This window comes from Leptinotarsa decemlineata, unplaced genomic scaffold (genome assembly GCF_025532065.1).
Source record: "Leptinotarsa decemlineata unplaced genomic scaffold, Ldec_3_MD MMD2_tig00000008_RagTag_RagTag, whole genome shotgun sequence".
NCBI lineage: Eukaryota > Metazoa > Arthropoda > Insecta > Coleoptera > Chrysomelidae > Leptinotarsa > Leptinotarsa decemlineata.
Genome location: NW_027412537.1, coordinates 13,693,211 through 13,715,920, shown reverse-complemented (window position 1 = coordinate 13,715,920; position 22,710 = coordinate 13,693,211). Strand labels below are relative to the sequence as shown.

The 22,710-nt window shown below is 33.2% G+C and overlaps 1 protein-coding gene across 4 annotated transcripts in view; it reads left to right on the top strand.

The window, feature by feature from the left end:
* Positions 1-22,710, top strand: part of knockout (Stork-head domain-containing protein knockout) — a 212,039-nt gene that overhangs the window by 174,913 nt on the left and 14,416 nt on the right. For all 4 annotated transcript variants that reach the window (XM_074171116.1, XM_074171113.1, XM_074171115.1 and 1 more), the window contains one exon: positions 5,151-5,312. In XM_074171116.1, coding sequence (XP_074027217.1) covers positions 5,166-5,312 — 147 coding nt within the window. In that variant the 5' untranslated portion in view covers positions 5,151-5,165. The remainder of the gene's footprint in view (positions 1-5,150; positions 5,313-22,710) is intronic.

Here is a 22,710-nt window from a genome sequence, read left to right as displayed (position 1 = left end):
CTTCTGCTTTCTCGTTGGAATCGGTTTCAAGAATGAGAATCGTTTCATGGTAATTCATAGTGTTTTGTTGACGAAATCACCTCCCAACAATCCTTGCGAACTATTATAATTGAGTAAAACTGGAGGTTCCCTATTCTATTATTGTTTTTTTTATTAATGAGTATTTGATGGGAATAATTCAAGGAAAGTTAGATAGAAAGATACTTTTATTAATCATTTTTGATCATACACATGACATAGGACAGACCATCTTATAAAAATATAACTGTTTCAGTTGTATGAAGATGGAGGAGTAGAAAGTCGAAACCTTTCTTTTCCAACAAGTGATCTCTCCTAAAAATATACCCTTTTTGATTTAAACAAGATTTCATTGCAATGAACAATCAGAGAGGCTATCGAAATTGAAAAACGACCTAGTAATATGAAAAAAAAGGATAACTCGCAAACATTACCAGCAAAATGGAGATCCATCTTCAGGTATAATGAAAAAAGCAGGCGAGACAGCACAGGTAATCGGTCTAATACAGATAATCGGGCCAACACAGGTAATAATTATAATAATAATAATAATATGCTTTATTGTCATTAAGAATAAAACTGGTGGACAAGTTTATGAAAAATAAATACAAAAAATGTAAATATAGAAATATAAAATGTGAATTTTCAACGAAAGTCGTTTTTTTGTGGAGGAAAATCAGTTTTCTATCGACCTTTTCTGGGAATTTGTTACCTTTCACAATCTGAAAAGTAAAAAAATTATAATGGAGAACTTTATACAGGTGTAGAACGGCAAACTTCTTAGTTTACCCCGATAAGTAACTGCGTAAAAATCAAAGTACTTTTCACAAAGAAAAATCTATTTATCAGTAACTTGTCGTATTTAACAATTTTGCCTATCAAAACAATTGTTAAGAAATAATACAATACTTATCTTAACGTTTCGGAGGCCAAAATTGCCTCCGTCTTCAGAATTGGATAAAAATTTTCTAATATATTCGTAGTTATTCTTTTCTGATTATTTATTTCTTTACTTCTTCGACAGATGTCAAAGGAGGAGGGAAATTATGTCAATGTTGTTGATTGACAACTGAAACATTTGATGTAATAGAAGATGCTCTACGATATCAGTCTGTTGCCATTTGGCCACTATCTAAATTTTTTTTCAAGATGGGTAGCCATGTACGGTCCATTTCCAAGAAGCTATTCGAAATACAATTCTCTCCAGATATGAGAATATATGCTGATTCTTTCAGCTTACGTCTCTTAAAGTGAGGCTCATTGGTAATCATTCTTGTCCTATTCCATTCCACTCGATGTTCATCGTCTGATTTTTAAATGTGTATATAAACAAAATTCTTGTATAACCTGAATTCAAATATGAACATTTTGTCACGTAAATTTATCATTATGCAACTCTTGCAAATTATAATAGGGTCTATCAGCCAGAAATGTTTGTTTTTACTCTTATTCTAAACATTTTGTTGGTCAAATTTGCCTATCTCATATCTGAGGGCAAGTGATTAAAGAGCTTGACCCCATTGCAATAAATAGAATTCTTGACCAAATTTGACAAAGGAATTGGCAATTTTGACGCGGTGGAACGGGTGCTATAAGAATGGCATCAAGCCTCAAATAAGGAGTTATTTTTGTAAATGAGGCAAACCGATTCCAAAATGAACAAAGCAATCACTGTTAAAATCTTTTGCCTAACGAATTTGTGTCTGCACGAATCACGAGCTTAAATTTTACATATATACCTGCAGTACTAATACAGACAGAAGTGCTGATGAATTGCATAACCCCCAAAACAATATTCCATAACGTAGGTAGGGGGCGTAATACACCGTTCTGGCAGTTTTGATTCCCAAATTTATTGGAGTTACTCTCACTGCATAACATCCAGAACAAATTTTACTTTTAAGTTGTTTGATATGTTCAATGAATTTGAGCTTATTGTCAATGTGAATATCTGGAAATTTAGATTAAGTCTCGTTTTCGATCACTAAGTTATCACCAAATGACAGATCATCAAGAGCACATCTGAATGATGAAATGTTTGTTTCAGTGATATTGAAGGATGGCAAATTAGCATCACACCACTCCTCGATTGCATTCTTTAAAGCATTTGAGTTGTTGTTCTACAATATCGTCGTGTCATCAGCGAAAAGAGTGAAATTTACAAAAATGCTCAAATTTGCAATGTCACTGACATATAATAAGAATAAGATGGGTCCTAAAACTGATCCTTGTGGAGCACCAGACAAAATTTCCCTATTTTTTTCTGAAACAACTGTTGTTCTAACCATTTAATTCCTTCCTGAAAGATAAGATTGAAACCATTTGAGCGCAATTTCTCTGCAGCCGTATTGGTGAATTTTTCTTAGCTAGATCTTACGATCAACGCAATCCAATGCCTTAAAAAGATAACTAAAGACCGCAGCTGCTACATTACCAGAATTAAACTTTGAATATATATCAAAAAGAATTGAAAAGATGGCATCGTGCGTATTTTTATTGGTTTGAAAACCAAACTATCTTTCACTTGAGATATTGTGGTGTTGTAAGAAAACTGTCAGACGTATTTAGATAACTTTGGCTATAGTTGGAATGAGAGAGATCAGGCGAAGATTTGCGGATCATCTGAATCTCCACCTTTATATAATGGAAGGACAACAGATGTTTTCAAAAAATCAGGAAAAATTCCATTGTGGAAAGAGGTGTTGACTAGAGATACCAATGTTCGCAGTGCCTCAATTGGAAGACTTTTAATAATTTTTATGGAGATTCCATCACAACCATTTGCATTTTTATTCTTTATATTCCTCAAAATTTCTACTAATTCACTTATACTTGTATTGTACAAAGTTGGGTTATCCTCAATTCTGGCATCTTCAAGATTTAATATTGGCATTGTAAGGTACCACTTTATTCTCAAAAAAAAATAACAGGTCTTTATTCATCATAATAAAAAAATAAACAATAGAAAGATATGATGAAACATGGTATGATGAATGGGCGAGGTTCAGCTATTATAGCTGCTTTTAAACCTAACCTTTCAAACTATAAAAAAAGTGCAAGGTATGGTAAATAAATAATAAATTATTATAAAATAACTATAAAATGACACAAAACGATACAATCGCGATATGGTAAAACAAAATCTGGGAAATCGAAACCTATTTGATAGCCCGAGGAATGAGTTATAATGTTAAATTATTGACTCGTTGACATTAGAGCTTTGAGTCTTTTTTTAAAGTTCTTTAGAGGTAACTGTTTGAAATCTACAGATATGGTGTTATACAATTTAGCTGCCATGTATGAGAAACTACGTGTATAAATAGCCGAATTATGAATTTCAATTTTTCTTGGAGAAACTCAAAAGTAATCTCGTGGCGTTCCTTATCAAGTCCGAAAATAATAATGTTACTCGAATTTATTTGACGTTCTAATTTCTCGACTTTCTTCTTCAAAAAGCTGTTTTCCAACTCTAATTGTCTAATCCTCTCGTAGGATTCTTCTATCCTCAGTTTTATTCTTGCCTCGCTCGCATCTATCGCAATTTTTGATTCTGTCCTATTCAGTTGTATCTCATCAATTATATACTTCAGTTCAGATGTTGAAAGACTCATATTTCGGTGTTGATGAGTGTATGGACAGCTTTAGTTCAGTGACTGATATGATAATGTTTTTCTTAGCCCTGTTTTTCAAATCTAGTTTGGATATGAAATTGTATTTGATTCAACTGAAGGAATTCGCCTTTAGGATAACTCAGATTCACGAATGTATGTTGTAATATATAGAGATATAAGTTACTCACAGGCATATATAGTTTTGACAAATTTTATGTCACAAATTCCCGTGATAATCAAAAAACTCTACAGAGTGACAATTCCAGGTACTTACTGGTAAAGGCATACACACACACAGATCAGATCAAGATTGTCAGTAAATTTTCGTAATGGTAGCATCCACTCTTATAAATTAAGAAACAGAGTTCGACTGAATCAGTCTAGTTCTAAACTCCATACATTACCAGAAGATTGCAAATGCGACTTTACTAATAAAAAATAATAATAATAGAATATTTGAAATCAGCAACCGTGTAAGGAATCACACGTTAAAAGGTTAGACCTCGTTAGTCCTTAGCTCGCGCAAGTTTCTCAACTTCTCAGAGTTGTCGTTCATAAGGGGGCAACAGCTGATTGTGCAGTTTACCAATATTTACCACTTTAATATAACGACAATTAAGATCAACAACCTACTTTCTCGATATTTCGGTTAGCCTTTCCCACCTATAATAAATATTTTCGAATTGGGTTAACCACAGAGAAAGGTTCGTTGCCGAACGACACGCACAACATTCAAAAAAACCGTGAAATATAATTTGCATTTTTTTTTTCTTCGACATAATAAAGATCTCGATACCGAACCAGTACGTGAAAACGCCGTGTTCGATTTATTAATCCGTGGATGTGCATTCGTTTTGCGATATTTACAGTAATTATTATGCCCTGTGAATTGCTGGTGCTGGATTCCTATAAAACGGTCCGTAATTGAACCGTTCCGATAAAAAGGTTATTATTTAGTAGGTCGTAATTGCGGGTCTTAGACATATCTATTAGGCTCAATTACACACACGCTACCATTCATTCAAAGGTATTGGTTGTACAGTGGAATGAAAATTCCGACCACGAGTCGTGAAATATGAGAAAACCTTGGAATGGTACGGAAGCCAAAGCGAGCAGTCGTGACTGGGATATGACGGTGAATGTTTTAATTGATTGGTTAAAATTTGTCTATTTATATCAACAAAAAAAAAGACTACGGAAAAGGAAAGGTCTGTGAGGATCGCGATAAAAATTATATAAGCGGACTGTAATAGTAGAACAGGGCTGAAGCCTTCAAAAATGATAAAAAGTGAAAAAAAATAGTAAGATAAGACCCTTTAGAGAAGGAGGGGAATATAGTACGATTTACATGTTTAATTTTTTTTCTGGTTAATTCGGCCCTTACTTGATGAAGATCCATAGTACATAAACATAAACAACACCTTTGATCTCCACAAATTTTGTGGAGGTCAGATGTTATTATTAAACTACCATGTTAGGGTGGTTTTGCCGTTTAATGCTAATTAATATTTTTTTTTGCAGGATGATCACCTGAACATGAATACGAATCGAAACGGGGTGGATGGCGGTTACAACTGCCGCGTGAAACTCAAGCAGATTTTAGCGATAGTGGTGAGAAAAGAAGGTTGCAGGGGAGATCCCGGCGACTTTTGGATGTACGAGAATGGTTACCTACTTTTCCAGGTGAGAATGTCTGTGCAACAAGCAATATTTCCGAGACAGCTCAAAGAAATTTCGACTTTAATCGCGACTTTAACCTGAAAATTTAGAGGTTGAGCTCGAAATTTCAACTTCAGTCTATAAATTTAGAGTTTGAACTTGAAAATTCAGGATTTTTATATCAATCTCGAAATTTACAACTTCATTCCCAAAATTTCGAATCCAATCTGTGAATTTGGAGTTCAAATTCGAAATTTCGACTTTGACCTCGGATATTTGACTTCAATTGCGAAATTTCTCCTTGACTTTCAAAACTCAAACCTATACCCTGAAATTTTGGCTTCAGTCTTGAAATTTTGAAACCAAATTCGAAATTTTGACTTTAATCTCGAAATTTTTACTTCGATCTCGAAATTTCGACTTTAATCTGAAAATTTAGAGTTTGATCTTAAACATTTGGCTTTGATTTCGGGATTTTCACATCAATCTCTAAATTTTCATTTAACTTTCGAAATTTAAAACTTCATTCCCAAAATTTCGACTCCAATCTGCAAATTTTAAGTTCAAATTCGAAATTTTGACTTTGATCTTGTATATTTGACTTTCGAAACTCAAAGTTTTATCCCGAAATTTTAGCTTCAATCTTGAAATTTTGGGACCCAATTCAAATTTTTAGTTTAATCTCGAAATTTTTACTTTGATCTCAGAATTTCGACTTCAATCTGGAAATTTAGAGTTTGAACTTAAAAATTCGACTTTGATTTGGAAATTTTCATATCGATCTCTGAATTTTTATTTAACTTTGGAAATTTAAAACTTCGTTCCCAACATTTCGATTCTAATCTGTAAATTTTGAATTCGGAATTTCGACTTCGATCTCGAATATTTGACTTCAATTGCGAAATTTCGCCTTTAGTTTCGAAACTCAAACTTTTATCTTGAAATTTTGGGACCAAATTCGGAATTTTGACTTTAACCTTGGAATTTTCACTTCGATCACAAAATTTCGACTTTTTTAATCTGGAAATTTCGACTTCAACCTGGAAATTTAGAGTTTGAGCTCAAAATTTCAAGTTAAATCTATAAATTTTCAGTTTAAATTAAAAATTCGACTTTGATTTCGGGATTTTGACATCAATCTCTAAATTTTTATTTAACTTTCGAAATTTTAAACTTCATTCCCAAAAATTTTGACTCCAATCTGTTAATTTAGAGTTTGAGCTCGAAATTTCAACTTTAATCTTCAAATTTAGAGTTTGAACTTAAAAACTCGACTTTGATTTCGAAATTTTCATATCAATCTCTAAATTTTGATTCAACTTTCGAAATTTAAAACTTCGTTTCTAAAATTTCGATTCCAATCTGTAAATTTTTAATTGGGAATTTCGACTTCGATCTCGAATATTTGACTTCAATTACGAAATTTCGCCTTTAGTTTCGAAATTCAAACTTTTATCCTGAAATTTTTGGACCAAATTCGGAATTTTGACTTTAATCTAGAAATTTAGAGTTTGAATTCGAAATTTCTCTTTGACCTCGAAATTTTTCCTGTGATCTTAGGATTTTCATATCAATCTGAATTTTGTTTAACTTTCGAAATTTAAAAGTCCATTCCCAAAATTTCGACTTGGATTTCGGGATTTTCACATCAATCTCTAAATTTTTATTTAACTTTCGAAATTTAAAACCCTATTCCCAAAATTTCCACTCCAATCTGTAACATTCGAGTTCAAATTCGAAATTTCGACTTTGATCTCGGATATTCGACTTCAATTGCGAAATTTCGCCTTTATTTTCAAAACTCAAACTTTTATCTTGAAATTTTGGCTTCAATTTTAAGACCAATTTCGAAATTTGACTTTAATCTCAAAATTTCGACTTTAATCTAGAAATTTAGAGTTTGAATTCAAAATTTCTCTTCGACCTCGAAATTTTTCCTGTGATCTCAAAATTTCAACTTTAATCTGGATATTTTGACTCCAATCTGGAAATATTCTGTTGCGTTGGTTAAGACAGAAATAATGTCATGAAAGGAAAATATTGAGAAAAAATGAATGGCAACAATATGAAAAAAATAAAGAAAAGTGAAAAAAATAAGAAAATAACAAAAAGTAGAAAAAAAACTCAGTCATGAGCCGAAGAAGATTGTGGAGACTAGCAATCGAAACATGGTGAAGTGAGTTAACTTGATTTTTTTTCCAACATTCTCATTCTTCTCTTTGGTTATTTTATTTCGATTTCACTTTTTTGTTTGTATTCAATCAAAATTACCCTCGATGTTCTGTTAATTTCAATTGATATTCTTTTTAGTTCACAATAATTTGTTTTGTTTACAAATTGAGGTTCTTATTTTTTCATTCAATTTTGCTCCACTTTTTTTTGTTCGACTTTTTTTACATGATTTTTAGATGATTTCTATCCGATTAATTTTAGTATTTTCGGTATTTTAACAATTTATTTATTTTCATTTCGTTTGTTTTTTTCATATACCTTTTTAGGCAATCGAGTTTCAATTCACGACGTTATTCAATCAAATATTAATAAAACTGAATGGAAAATGATTACAATGTAAACAGCAAATGAAAGTCAATGACAAGTGACATCGAAAGCAAATATACAGATCAAATATACAAAGTAGTCTCAGAAATAAGACATTTACTTGATATACATGTTCGATATAATATATGTTCGATAGAAGGAATATATTTTGAAGAACAAATTAAACTCAATGTTCATTACAATCATCGTCTACACATCATGACAGCTGACACAATAGATAAATACTCAAAGTAGCCAACAAAGGAAAAAGACATGCTCCAAACGGAATCCTTATCCGATTTGGTTCAATTGAAAGCAGCAGCTGGAACACGAAATACACATTTCACCCTATATGTGTCAACATTGAGGAATAAATTTATGTTCGTTCTCGGTAATTCCTATCGGCATTACATTCAATTTGTATCAGAGTTATGTCCTCGTCGCCAAGAATGTAGTTCAACATAATCGATATTAAATCTCTGTTACACCTCTTCATAAATACTTTCAAAGGTCGTAATAAACGGCGGAACGAGAAAAACAATGAGCAGTTTGCGGCAGTAGTGTAGGCAGGAATGTCGTTAAAAGCAAACCACCGTGCCACTTCAAAAATCATCCAATTAGAAACGATTAAATGGCATACCGAAGTATTTGTAAAGTATACAGGTGTTCTTGAATATTGCGTAAAGGGTTTCGCCACTATTGACCCAAATAATATTGAAAATAGTGGTAGATAACGTCGCAGTTTTTTATTTTAGAAGTTGTTGGGAGCAACCAACAAAACTTAATAATACTGTCATAGCCAAACAAGACTTCGGAATCGAACGGCCAGATCGGGTTCAAAAAAACAAGTGAAATATCGAACTTCCTACTATTCTGTGTCTTAGACAGTACCTAATCTGTGACACAGAACAGTAAACTATTCTTGTTTTGTGGTCAGAATTCCTAGAACGGGTTGTTCCCTGTCGATTGTCTAATTCAACCGATTAGAAATTCGTTCTCAGTGAGTGACAATACTGATTGCTCGTCTGTGAGTAATTTTTTTGTGCATTGAGATTGTTGGGTAGAACCACGAAAAAACGGTAGAAATGTTAGCCTAAGAGGCTAAGCCTGTAAAGCAGGGGCTGTTTTTCTTGGTTCATTACAGCTTCCCAAGGCAGGAGTTTCTTTGACACAACGCCATTTATCCCCATGACTGTGGAAAGCGATCATTGGTTGGAGCTTTGGGTCCAAGGCCTGCCCAGCGACCGCTTTTAGGTAGTAACATGAATATCATTTATATCTGGGAGGTATGTGAAAAGTTGCAGTTAGTTGGTGCTAGTCAACATAGACCTAACGTCCCATTCTGACATCATCAACGTATCGATCATTTATTCAATCATCCTTGGGACAAAATCCTTCACATTTTGTTTGTTCAATTTCGGGAGAACTTACCGGAAGTATATGTATATAAATATCCAACAGAGGATCTGTTTAGTAAATGAAATACTAATGAAAATACTTTATTCCCAAGCCAGAACTAAAACACTATCTGTCGATGCGCGTTTTTTTGGCCAAGTGGTCATCATCAGGAGATTTCTTAATCATGTCTCGATGGAACATTGTGAACCATTCTCAAATGGATGCTGTTCTGTTCATTTATGTCTAGGACAGAGTATGAATTTGCAAACAATTAAACATTCACTATATTAACTCGCAAACTTAAACATCTCATTAGTATTTATGTCGACAACAGCTGTTCAAATGCGAATATTGAATTCCGCATAGACATATTTATATAGATCTACTTTCTCAGAAAAGAAAACACTCGACAGTCGGCTGATCAATCGAAAATACTCAAATATTTGTAAAATGAATAGTTAGCTTGGTACTTTGAATGTTTACTCTGAACGATCACACGTGATCTCAGATAATTATTAGCCAATAATAGTCTCGTTAATTAAATGTTCTCCTCGGAAGTCCTCAAGAACCTTTTCGAAACTGATGATTTTTTTCTTTTAGATTATTTTTTCTATATACGTCAAAAAGTTTCTGAAGCGTAGACCGAATTATTTATACAGAATCTTCCAAGAGGGACTTCCAAACTTTGACAATGGGGAATGTTCCTCCTGACGAAAATTAAGTAGTTTTCATAAAAGAGCTTTAAAACAACGCATTTTAAACTTATAATTTCAACCTTTTTCTTCAAAAAATTATGTAAATACTTGAAAAATAGGAATGAAATAATGCATTCAACATTTGAAAGGACTCGTTTCTATTTCACCATTTGGCAACATCGGTTATAGCTAAGAAAATGAGAAATTAAGATAGAATAATTTAACTTAAACTTTGTTCCATAAATAATGAAATTGATAAATCCTCAATTCAATATATTATATTACTACATTAGAGTAAAAAGGAACTACTTTATCCACTAAATAGAAAAATAAATCTAAAGGACTAATGTATTACTTTATTTAATTTTCGATTTTTTTTTCTATTATCAGAATTGTTTAAATTTTTTCTTTTAGGTGACCTATTTTCGTCGGCCTTCAAGTTATTATATTTCATTCTGATAATTGTTCTCAGTTTGCAAAATTCAAAAATAATATTTAAAAGAAAATCTTCCCTTTTTGCAATTTTCTTTGAAAGAGTTTTTACAACTCCTGGCCCTTTTCAAAATCAATTTAAATGATGTTTTTCGAAAAGCTTGTTCCATTTTTTAATTTTTTCTAACCAATTATCTGTGGGTTTAATAAGACATGTCAATGGAAGTTGCTGGACCCAAAAGAAGGTATATTATAATTATGCTCTTCTGCTTTTATTTTATAAGTATAATCGCCTGAACCAAGTAGATCATTTTTATGCTTTTTAGCAAAGTATCCAGCAATATATTCTGAAGAGTCCTCTGTTATTTCTGGAATATTTTTATTTGAAGTTGAAGAAATGTTAGCAGAAATATCAGAACTACTAGATGAAAATGAGCTACTACAATTTGATCCTATTGTCTGCTCTAAAATCGTGTCTGCGTTAATTTTAATTTTCACCTTTGGACTTTTGGAGTAATATATTCTTCTATTGCCGGTTCTTCAGTATTTACTGCAGCCTGGAAAATGGTAAATTTTTTTCCCAGAATGATCATTCTGATTCGGTAAATTGCTTCCAATGGACTAGGATGTTCATTTGGACCACGGCTTCTAATTTGAGAAAATCCATTTTTGAGGGTGAATTTTTTCCTTTTTTTGCAGCGACGAATCCATTCTTTTTGCAAAGTTGTGGAATATCTTTAGCAATAGGAAAAGAGTGAAATATTGCATCAGTAACACCACTTTTCTTTAATGTCAACTGATTGCTTTTGCAAGTTGACACTGCATAAATACGACCAGGTATTTTAACAAAAAATTACAAGGTTATTTAATGCTTAGGCAATTATTGATATTACTTACAAAAATGTGAATATTGCCAATTTTTACCTTAATTTATTTTAAAAATGTTAAATAAAAATTCCACAATGGCAAAAAACAAATCTCAAAACGGAAGAAAATAACAGAGTCTTATATGGCGTCTACTCGTTACTACAGTTTGAAAAATCTGCAAAATCACAAAAAAATACGACTTTCACAATAACAAACTCAATGTTTCAGAAACCTAATTGGTATAGTTGAATGAAAATTTATTCAAAATAAACAAAAACAATGTAATACTGTCCGAAAATAATCCTCAAAAAATGTTAAAATAAAACAGTCGAATGACAGCTACTAAGAGTGTCACCAGTGTTACGTCACATCTGCTCGGCGTTTATTTAACGTGGCGATATATGTAGTGTTGTAAAATTTCCGGAAATATATTTTTTTAGAAATATTTCCGCAAATATTTCCTGAAATATTGGAAACATATGGAAATATTGGAAACATTGGAAAAATATGAGAAAATAGAATATTTATTCATGAAAAAAAAACAAAACAAAACACAGAATGCTGATACTTAAACCCAAACAAACCAAAATAATGTCAAACTTCCTCAAAAAAAACGAAAAAACAAAACAAAACACAAAATACCTTATACTTTAACACAAAGAAAAATAATATTAAACTTTTTCAAAAAAAAATCTTATTTTTGATGAAGAAGTTGAGCCAGAGGCATATCTTCATCGCTATCATCACACTCAACATCTTCATCGTGCACGTCTACTGCCTCAAAATCTTCAATAGATTCCAAAATAAAAATTGAATTATTGCCTTTTTCCATTTTCTTTAGCAAATTTCGATTATGGGATACAAAGACTAGTTTGGCAGCTCTGTCATTAGTAAGTATGTTTCTCTTTTTCGAATGAATGTGACTGTAAACGCTAAAACTGCGTTCCGTTGCTCCTGAAGAGGCTGACATCATCAAAATTCGTGTCGCTATTTGTGATAGTAAAGATAAAAAACAAAGTTCTTTCCACCAGGAGAGTGGGTTATCAAAGGTACTTTTCCATTTATAGTTATTTCCACTCTTACAACGGTAATTTTCTTTGTCATCTATTATGTCTTGCTCGTTTACACTGAGCTGAGTTTTTGTTATATCAATTATGCACTCTATAGCTAAAATAATTTGTGTCTCATCAAGTTCAGAATCTTGTGATTTTGGATTAAGTGATTTTGCAGCATAATGTATAGGCTTAATAACAAACTTTTTTCTCTTTTGTCAAGATACTCTAGCAATTCAAATTTCTCTTTATCATTAAGTGGGGACAATTCAAGGTTATTCTGAATCACCCGTTTAATATCGCTAAATGCTTTTACAGCAAAGTGAATAGTGCCATAATCTCCTTCTACAACTGTCAGCCATTTGCCAATAGGTTCAAAGAAATTAATTATGCTGGAAATTTGACCCCAAAATACTTCATATCTAATATCCACTGTTTAACATATTTATTGATATTTTGAGTTGTTTCTTGGCTAACTGCAACTACTTGTAAACTGAGCCTTGTATTGTATACACTTTTTGAACTGTCAAAAATTGAAGACCAACGAGTTTTTACGGGTAATTGTATGGCACCTGCATTTGGCTCTACATTTTTATTTTCTGTTTGTTTTATTCACAAAAGTTCATACAAAACTTGTTTATTCTTAATCTCTTTTGCAATATCTGTAACTTTATCAATCAGAGTCGATATAGTAATAATTTTAAGCAAATCATTACATAACAAATTAAGACCATGGGAAAGACAACCATGTGGAATAATATCACATTTTTCCTTTAGTTTTATTCCAGCAAGTTGCATATTTTTTGCATTATCTGATACGTATCCTAAGAATTTGTTTGAATCGTATTTTTCAATTATCTTACCCATTTCTTCAGCTATATACTGTGCAGTATGCCTTTGCAACTATTTGCAAACTAATCAATCTTTCATATTTGAAAATTTTTCTATTGTGAGTTTATGGCCGAATGAACATCAAACTCGAATTGTTTATGACAAAAATTTGATATTCTATTAAAATTTTTCAATGTTTCCAATATTTTCAAGGTACGTTCATAAATTTCCATTATTTCCGTCTCCATGGAAATATTTCCATTTGCAACACTAGATATATGTAAGTAAGCAATCCTGAAAGTCCATAATCGTTAAGTTGCAGCAACTTTGTTCTTCCCCGACAGTTCCGATGACCAAATCTATCTGAGTTTATGCTGATACTTGCTGCAGAAAGAGTTTTTGGCAGAGATTACCTCTTGTGAGTGAAACTATCCCAACCCGAGCCAAGTATACGACTCTAAGTAGTCCCCAAATTGTCCTCTTCTGAGATGGACCCTTGCACATTTATCTCTTCGGAATTTCCTACCTAATATTGCTGTTTTACTATTCAATGACCTGACTATAAGATTCACTCCAAACAAACTAACATCTATCACCACCGCCCTCTCATCGCACAAATCGTGATCTAGGATTACGTTTTCTAATTTCCTCCAATCACCAAATACGGATCTTTTTAATGCACGCGACTGTTCGAACAAAGAGATTTTACTTTTCATGGGAGAATCTTGTTCTATCGAAAGGACAGGTAACTGAACTATTAAGTACACTTTCCTAGCCGTAAACACACGTAGAAAGTTAATCGAAATATCTAGTCGTGGTTTTTTATTCGAAAATTAATGTATTCGAGCTAGGCAAAAATTCTAATTTCGCTGTCACTGATCGGAAGGTCGTGAACGTAGAATAATGCCGATGTGAATGAGATTTGTTTATCTTCTCGCCATCTATTCACAATCAACGAACTCTTTTGTGCGACTTCGAAAATAATGACAAAAACCATTATTCTTCGATTTCATCTTTTAATTTTACACCGCGGAAGTAATGATGTTTCTTTTGTTGAGAAAGGAGAATGGTCTAGAATTGTAGGTGAGTCACGGGAGCTAAATGAGTCAAAAAGGAAACTTTCGACTTTGGGAAGTAAATTATCTGGAAAAACAATTAGATTATTGGACTGACATCTATCAAAAAACAACTACCCCCTGGCTAATACCACGAAGGTCGTTGGATTTTATCCGACAGGTATCGATTTTCAATTATTGGCACACTTGCAGACCGGTTTCGGGCTATTTGGCCTCTTGTCAGTGCAAGGTAGTCTTCATCGTCAACATAAAGTTCGAAGATAATATTGTATAGCGAAACAGGGGTCGCGTCTTTGTAAACTTTCACACACAGAAGTATATTTTTGGAATACGTTCGTTTATGATATAAACACTTTTTATTATTTAAAAAATATGTATTTCAAAGCCAACTTGGTGCACAAGCTCTCAAAGGCTATAAAAGGTATTGTTCTGTTGATTGATTTTCTTGCAAATTTGTTTATTGAAGTATTTGACATTTCCATTTCGAAATGTTGAATTGATAGATTTTTTGAGTGATTTTACGCTTCAGACTCCGTGTTTTTTTTTATATTAATACATATATACCTACATGAAGTCTGATATAAATTAAACAAAATAACGGTTTCAGTTTCCCGAATCATATGATACATCAATCATTGATAGAGAATGTAATACTGAAAAAAAAACATTTTTTTATTGAAACCAAAACCAGATCATTCGTACTTGTGATGCACTCTTTGGAACCTGTGGTGTAGTAATGAATATTACTGGAGTTTTCTTCTAACACCAAACCGTTATTTTACCACTTTAACACGTGTTTCGATCACCAAGATCACCAAGAGAAAGATCAAAGATCAGTTTGATCGCCAAAGTATCATCAGTAGCGTATCTGAGGTTCAGTCTAGCACCACTGATGAAACCTATGGTGGGTCCAAACACCGCTGTTTTGAGTTGGATCACGAATGCTCTGGTTTTCGGCAATAAGTTTCCTTGCAGTGCAAGTTGCAGAAAAAGACAGAGAGGTTGGAAGCTTGACAACGGTTTCATTCATTCTTGATTTTGGTAGAATAAAACTTGTTGACGTCTCTGTGAGGAGATATACCATTTTTCTACTCAGGGTTTTCCTTCAAGAACAAAATAGTCCTGTATGGTTTCATATCTCAAATGCTTTGTTTCTCAGGTATGGTTTCGACTCCTCGAATCGGAATATTCAGGATGTCAACTAGAAATCTTAGCAGGTGCATCAAACAAAACTTATTTCCGCTCAAAACACTTTCTTACTAATTTTATCTATATTTCCTCATATAGAAAATTGTAATTGATTTGACACAGCCATTTTTCGGTCCAGAATATCAATCTGTAGTTTCTGTACTTATACTTATCTATATGTGGAATATTCAAAAGATAAGGTGAATGTTTAAATTTCGCGGGCTAAGTACATTCGGTATAGAATCGACCATAACTGGCTGGATCTATGTCATACTGGTAAACAGAACTGCAACTACGACTATTCAAGGCGAGGCCATTAGGCCTCAAGGCAGCCTCTGGTCCCTTCTGTAGCCGCTCCTGATGGATAGTCTGCTTGATGCCCTCGACAGAAGAAAAATAGATCTGCAAGCTTATGCAGATGACTTAGTCATTTTGGCAAGGTTCACTTCAGGAAGGGTAGCTTATAATATCCTCCAAAGCACGTTGGACGTTGTTCACAGTTGGTATCTGAGGGAGCAGATGCCTACCAACGCCAGCCAAACTGTGATAACCCTCTTCACCAGGAGGAGAAAATTGGACGATCTAACGACACTTTCCCTCAATGGTGAGGTCATTCCATTTGGAACGGAGGTGAAAAATTCACCCGGAAAGCTCACTTGGAAAAAGTTTTACACAAAGTCAGACTGTCCCTATGGACAGTAACCTGGGTAATAGCAGTAACCTGGGTTACCAGAAAGCACATGAAGAGGCAACTCGAAGCCTCAACCTCAAAAGTGTCACCTGGAATGTGAGAAGAATGGATATCAAGCGCTGGCTTAGTTGCGGAAAAGTCCTTAAGCGCTTTCTTGAACTTCGAGCAGAGATCAAAAAATTTTTAAATGAGAAGCAGCGCCCTTTTACCAATTTAGAAAATAGTGAATGGATGTGAAAGTTAGCCTTCTATGTCGATTTGACAAATCATATGAACGAACTGAATTTGATATTGCAAGGAAAAAATCAACTTCTCCCTGATTTATACATCAATATCAAATCCTTCAGGCAGAAAATAATACTATTTCAATCGCAATTAAGTGAAAAATGTTTCACACATTCTGAAACATGTGAAATATTCAGCCACACTACAGAGACTGAATTTCCCCTCAATTTTACAATCGAAACTTTGAGTGCTTTGAAGATAAATTTTGATACTCGTTTTTCAGATTTTGATGTCATTGCGAATGAAATTGAGCTTTTTCAAAATCCTTTTGATTCTGACATTGAAACCCTGGCTTCGGAAGCCCAAATGGAAATTATTGATTTACGGTGAAGTGATATGCTTAAGAACAAATATCAAAATTCATCTTTGTTGGAATTTTATAAGAGTCTTCCACTGGAACAATTTGATAATTTGCTCGTGGGTTGTTTTCTGTTTTTGGTACTACTTACTTGTGTGAGAAAACGTTTTCCAAGATGAAGTACACAAAGAATGTTTACAGATCTCAATTAACCGATGAGCATCTCAAATATCTTTTGATAATTGGTACAAGTAAAATTGATCCACAACTACAAAGTATTGTCGGTGGAAAATCACAATTACCTAAATCTCATTAGTGTTTTTGTTTTATTGTGATTCATTCCAATTATTTGTTAGTTATTAATATGCTTAAACTTAGATACTTAAGTTAAGTTTTCATTTCTGTCGTTAAGTTTTACCTTGCAAGTAAATAAAACCGAGCAATTATCATTCTGTGTTTTTTTCTTCAACTTATCACAGCAATAGTAACAACAATTAAGTAATCATTGGCTGTCGCGAGCCAGATTGATGACAGTAAATCATTGGCTGTCGCGGGCCAGATTGATGACACTGGCGGGCCGGAATTGGCCCGCGGGCCGTAGTTTGGAGACACCTGCTATAGGTGAACGACTATAATACCTGCAAATTTACTATTTTGTTACAATTCAACTGAATGTTATCATGTTCTGTTAATTTTTGATAAACGACTACCCCTATACAATACTTGTATTGTCCTTCTGGAAAATAAAGAATTATTATTATTATTATTATTACAGTAGGGGTGAACTACGATGTCTAACAGGCCTTCTTACAGGTCACTGTCACTTGAATCATCATATGCAGAGACTCGGACTGTCGGAAGACACTGTGTCGCCTCTGTTTGGAAAATGATGAAACAGCAGAGCACATACTTGTGCCTGCCCCGCTGGGGACCGAATCAGGTTTTTGAAGTTCGGTATACAAAAAAGTGCATATCAGAACTGATTCGAGAATTGGAAAAATGCTGGCACAAGAATATTATATCTGAGAGGAATACTTTGAAGGGGAAAAATATAAATTGATGAATAAATGAATATTTTCTGAGAAAAATATTTCAGAACAGACAGCGTATACTTGCGAATAACTTGAATTCTTTAGATTGTAGAGAATGCAAATATTCCAAAGTTGACAAAATTACCACTACAAAAATGACTGTTGAGCAATAGTTAGTTGAATGTTTCAAATGAAACATTACAATTCCTAAAAAAACATGCAGAAATTTACTATCGCATTGTTTTCCTGCAACTTCTGCTCATGTCGACATAACCGGTTATATCAAAATATACACTCTTCAGCTCGCAATCTAATAATCCACTTAACAACTTTGCACTTTTACCTCGGAATCATACAGTGCTCGATCATTATGTCATTGTTACAAAATTGAAACGTGACGTTGGCGAATATTATTCACAGACACGAAAGGTCATCTTGTGTGTATTCCTCATCGAAATCACTCATCTTCTTCTATCGGAGTATCTGCCGATACTTTCTATAAATTATGCGGTGAGCCTTGAGCGCTGTTTGTTTTCGATTAAGTACAGTTTCAGGTAAACGTTCTTTAATAAGAGAAAGAAACGCTGTAACAGCTTGGAAGATAACTATAAAATACAAACGTGAAATATGATTGAAGAAATTGTCGAGATTCGCCTCTTTACGACTATTTTTAGATTTATTTTTTTAGTCGCTTTTATTAGCCTCACCTGTATGTATGTTTGTTTGTTTGTAAGTCTCTAGCTCGGGATCTATATTTGACAGAATCATCGATATTATTGCTTCATCTATTCGCGGGTAAATGGCGCTGCACGCAACCTCCTTCATATATCGACATTATTGCTTGATCTATTCGCTGGCAGATGGTGCTGTACGTAACCTCCTTGATATAATTCGAACTCACTTTACATGTATTTCTTTATTTGAAAAAAGTATTTTTTTCATTAACAGGCGCGCCAGCTACCTTATTTGTAACCCTCCTTTGCGCGCCTGCTGCCTTGGGCTTGGTAGTTGATTTTCAGGGTCCCTCTCCGGAATAGGAAAATATCAATGGTCAATAAATATAGTTCTAAAAGACTAAAAAACACGCTTTTATAGTATACAAGACTAAAAAATTGAAAATAAATATAGTTTAAAAAACTAAAAAACATGCTTTTAAAGACCATCGAACTAAAAAGTTAAAAATATTTTTGGGAAAGAAAGTTTTTGGCTTTCTACTACTCCATCTTGATACAAAAAACAAGGACGAGGGAATCTTCCAAGAAAAGGAAGGAAGTAATCAATTTCAAAATAAGTAATTCTATACATGGATGTGTAGATCATGCAAAGAAGTAACTTTTAGACACAAACTGAAAGAAAGTCCTCCTGAAACAGCTACTTTCATATAAACATTGAATTACACGAAAGAAAAATTCTTTCGAAACAAATACTTCTATATGAACACTGAATTATACAGAAGATAAAGATAAAAATATTGTTTTCAAATAAGCTTAAAACAATTGCATTTTGTGCCATATTTTTTGTATATCAAACGCATGTCCCTTTTTTCACAATAATACTAGTATTTTTGGTTCGTTATTGTTTTAAGCTTATTTAAAAAAATTATTTTTAACTTTTCAGTTCGGTGTTCCTCAAAAGCGTGTTTTTTAAGTTTTTAAATTATATTTATTGATTATTAGATTCGATGAGTAACCGAAACCCATATTCTCCATGTTGAGAACTTTGTACTTTCTGCGACGATCGTGGGTTGCAAAATTGAATAACAAATTAATCATTTCATTGCTTTTTCTGGTGAGTATAATTTAAAAATTGTGAATCCTTTTATGGACTAATGAAACAGCGGCCAAGGTGAGATTTTACATCATGATTTTGTAATGTTCAACCGTGTCTAATCCTGGTAATTTAGTACACTGCAATTAGCGGACCTCCGCTATAGTTGGAAAACAAAAAGACAAGTTCTGTGACATTGCTTTCTCGAGATTTAATTTGCTCCCGAGCAAAACAATGAGTTCAATAATAATAATATATTATTTATTTCATAATATAACCATTTATATATACAACACGCTACACTATAAACATTGAATGAAAAGATGTCAAATAAAAACAATAAAAATAATAATTTTAGTGATTTGCTTCAGAATATTCTTTCAAATCATATCAATTTTTTTATCAACTCAAAACTTCAGGTTTCCAACTTCAAAACTGACGAAATTCAATTCTGCCCGCGATCGGGACGCCTTCTCGGCGATGGCGCTTCATTGCTTAGACCGCTCCTCTCCCAAGGCGCATCGCCCTCCGTCGTCTTACAGAAGACGCGACGCCTAATGGCTTACTGCGTTGCGTCAAGTTAATCTTATTGTGATAACTTTTAAAAGATTCGTCCAAATTACTTAGTGCAAAAGACAAAGTTTATCTATTTCAAATACTCAAAACAACAATTGTATCAATTTTTATAAGAATTTGATAGATATTCTGAAATGTGCATTGTAAAAGAAGTATCCAATTCAATTGTATTTTTCGCTCTATTTTGCATATTTTGCATAGAACTATTTAAGATAAATAATCTTGTACATTATCTGCATGTAACTCCAACGGTAGGTATAGGCAGCGCACGCCAACATAGCTCACAGGGAGCAAGAATTTTTCCGACTTACAATACACAAAACCTTTGTGAATTGTAGCATGTATGATATTCTGATGTATAAGCTGTATTTATGTTAATTTTCATCTAAATCCGTTGTTGTTTTGGCGTGAGAGAGCCACAAACATACATACAAACTTTCACATTAATATTAGTATACCGGGCTATTCGAATTCGTTTCTGTACATGGGGATCTCGTAAATGATAAGAGATAGAGTGTCGGTTAAATTGTGCAAAGTTGCGTATTTTTGAGATCTATTCAATTATGTGAAAAAATCGAATAAAGCTCTTTTGGTTTTGAAGATATACAGGAAAAACCAAAAAATCCCAAATTATTTTTTTGCCTATATCTTCTTTATTCGCAAACATATTGAAAATCTGTCAACATTTTGCTATTGGCACTTGATGTGGGCTATCAGAATATGTCAATGAATCTTTTATATAGGGTGTCATCTCACTTGGGCCACACCCATCGTTGAATTTTTAAATACGGACCTGTATTTTTTGTTTTAGTTTTTGGATCGTAGACGTTCACTGCATACTGAGAAATTGAGTTTTATTTTGTATTTCGGTCTCTCTATGTACCGTAGAATTATTAGGGAGTTTTTTTTTTATTTTTAGGTACCTATTAATATCTTTTCATATTTCCATTGCTCTAAACGTTTTCTATAATGAACTTCGAATAAGAAAACCTTTTATGATTGTCTGAAACATTTCTACAACAAAAATATATTATATGTGTTTTGATGAGCAGAAAAAAAGTGATAGCAATAATAACATTCGGATCGAACACTATAATTTTGATAAAAATTGAAATGAAATAATTTAAAAACCCAAAAAAATTTATGGTGTAATGAATGTTCGAATTGGAGTCCTTCTACTTCGAGACAAATTATGGGCCAATAAGATGGCCTGCAAGATCACCAGATCTTACTATTTTGGACTATTTTCTATGAGTGACATTGAAAAATAGGATTTACGCTGAAAATGTGGAAGACTCGAGATTGAGGATTTTGAATGATTTCGCAACAATGCAGTAAATAAGTGTATTGAGGGCAATAAATATTATGAAAAACCGATTTCAAAAATATCTCGAAATGGATGAACTTCAAGTCGAACATTTATTGCGCCATAATTTTTTTGTGTATATAAATTACTCCATTTTAATTTTCATTACAATTATAGTGTTCGTTTGGGATGTTATAATAATAATAATAATAATAATAATAATAATGTTCATTTTCCAACAATTTACAACGGGTATTGAAATAGTAGATAGAAATAGAACAGAAAATGAACATGATAAATCACTGAAACTTGAAGCTTGTGTGTGATGATACCTTAATATAATAAACCATAAAATAGTGGTCATGAAGAAAAATAGTGCATGTGCAAACATAATTTTCACACACTTCTTTTTGAGATTTTCGCTACACAGTTTTACAAAACCGCAACATATGTTTCTGTTTAAAAAAAATCTGTTTTTCCATTAACCAGCTGTCGCACCCCTACGAACGACAACCCTCAGAAGTCAAAACTTGTGCGAGCTAAGGATTAACGAGGTCTTACCTTTTAACGTGTGATTCCTAACACGGTATGAACGATAGCAAGTAAAGAACGATCGTTCAGACTAGGGGTTGAACCACCGACCAACACGGCAGTCAATTCGAGTGAGTGAACAAAGCACCCACGCCGAACCGCTTGGCTACCGACCGCTATAGAATAGCTTCTTCATTATCAATTTTCAGAAAGACTGGTTCAAAAATTAGTTCAAACAAGACACTTACATACTGAGGATTATGTCTGAAACGTGTATAAACCTTTAATTGAGCATGGAAAGTGCAGCAAAAAATCAGAGAAAAAACACGTGATCCAAAAAAGAGGGGAGAAACATTGAGAATTGAAGAATTATTTACGAAAAACAACAAATGAGTCAATCAGAAACACGAAAAAATTATTCCATTGAAAACAATAAAACAATCATAAATCTGTCGGCAAAACACAAAACATCATTGTCAATATTTGAGAGCATTTCACAACACAATCCATTCCTTGATAATGAGGAATCCGCTACCTGTGAAATATATCTTACAACGCGGTTTCGAATTTAATGTCATATTTAATTGTTTTTCACCTTATTGATGATCTGAGTGATTGTTTTCAATTAGTCGGGCTGGTTGGCCTTTGTAGGAATAAATTATTGGTGAGATTCAATTCCAAATATGGACACAATTCATAAGATGAATTTCGGAGTAATTTGCGACCTTGGAGCCGGAATAATACTTTTGTGATTATGAAGCGTCTAACGTAGAACGATAATTATACATTCTTAATGATTGAATATGATTGTATATTGTTTTGCCCATTGGGAGAAATGTCCTTCCCAAGATCTCGGGTGG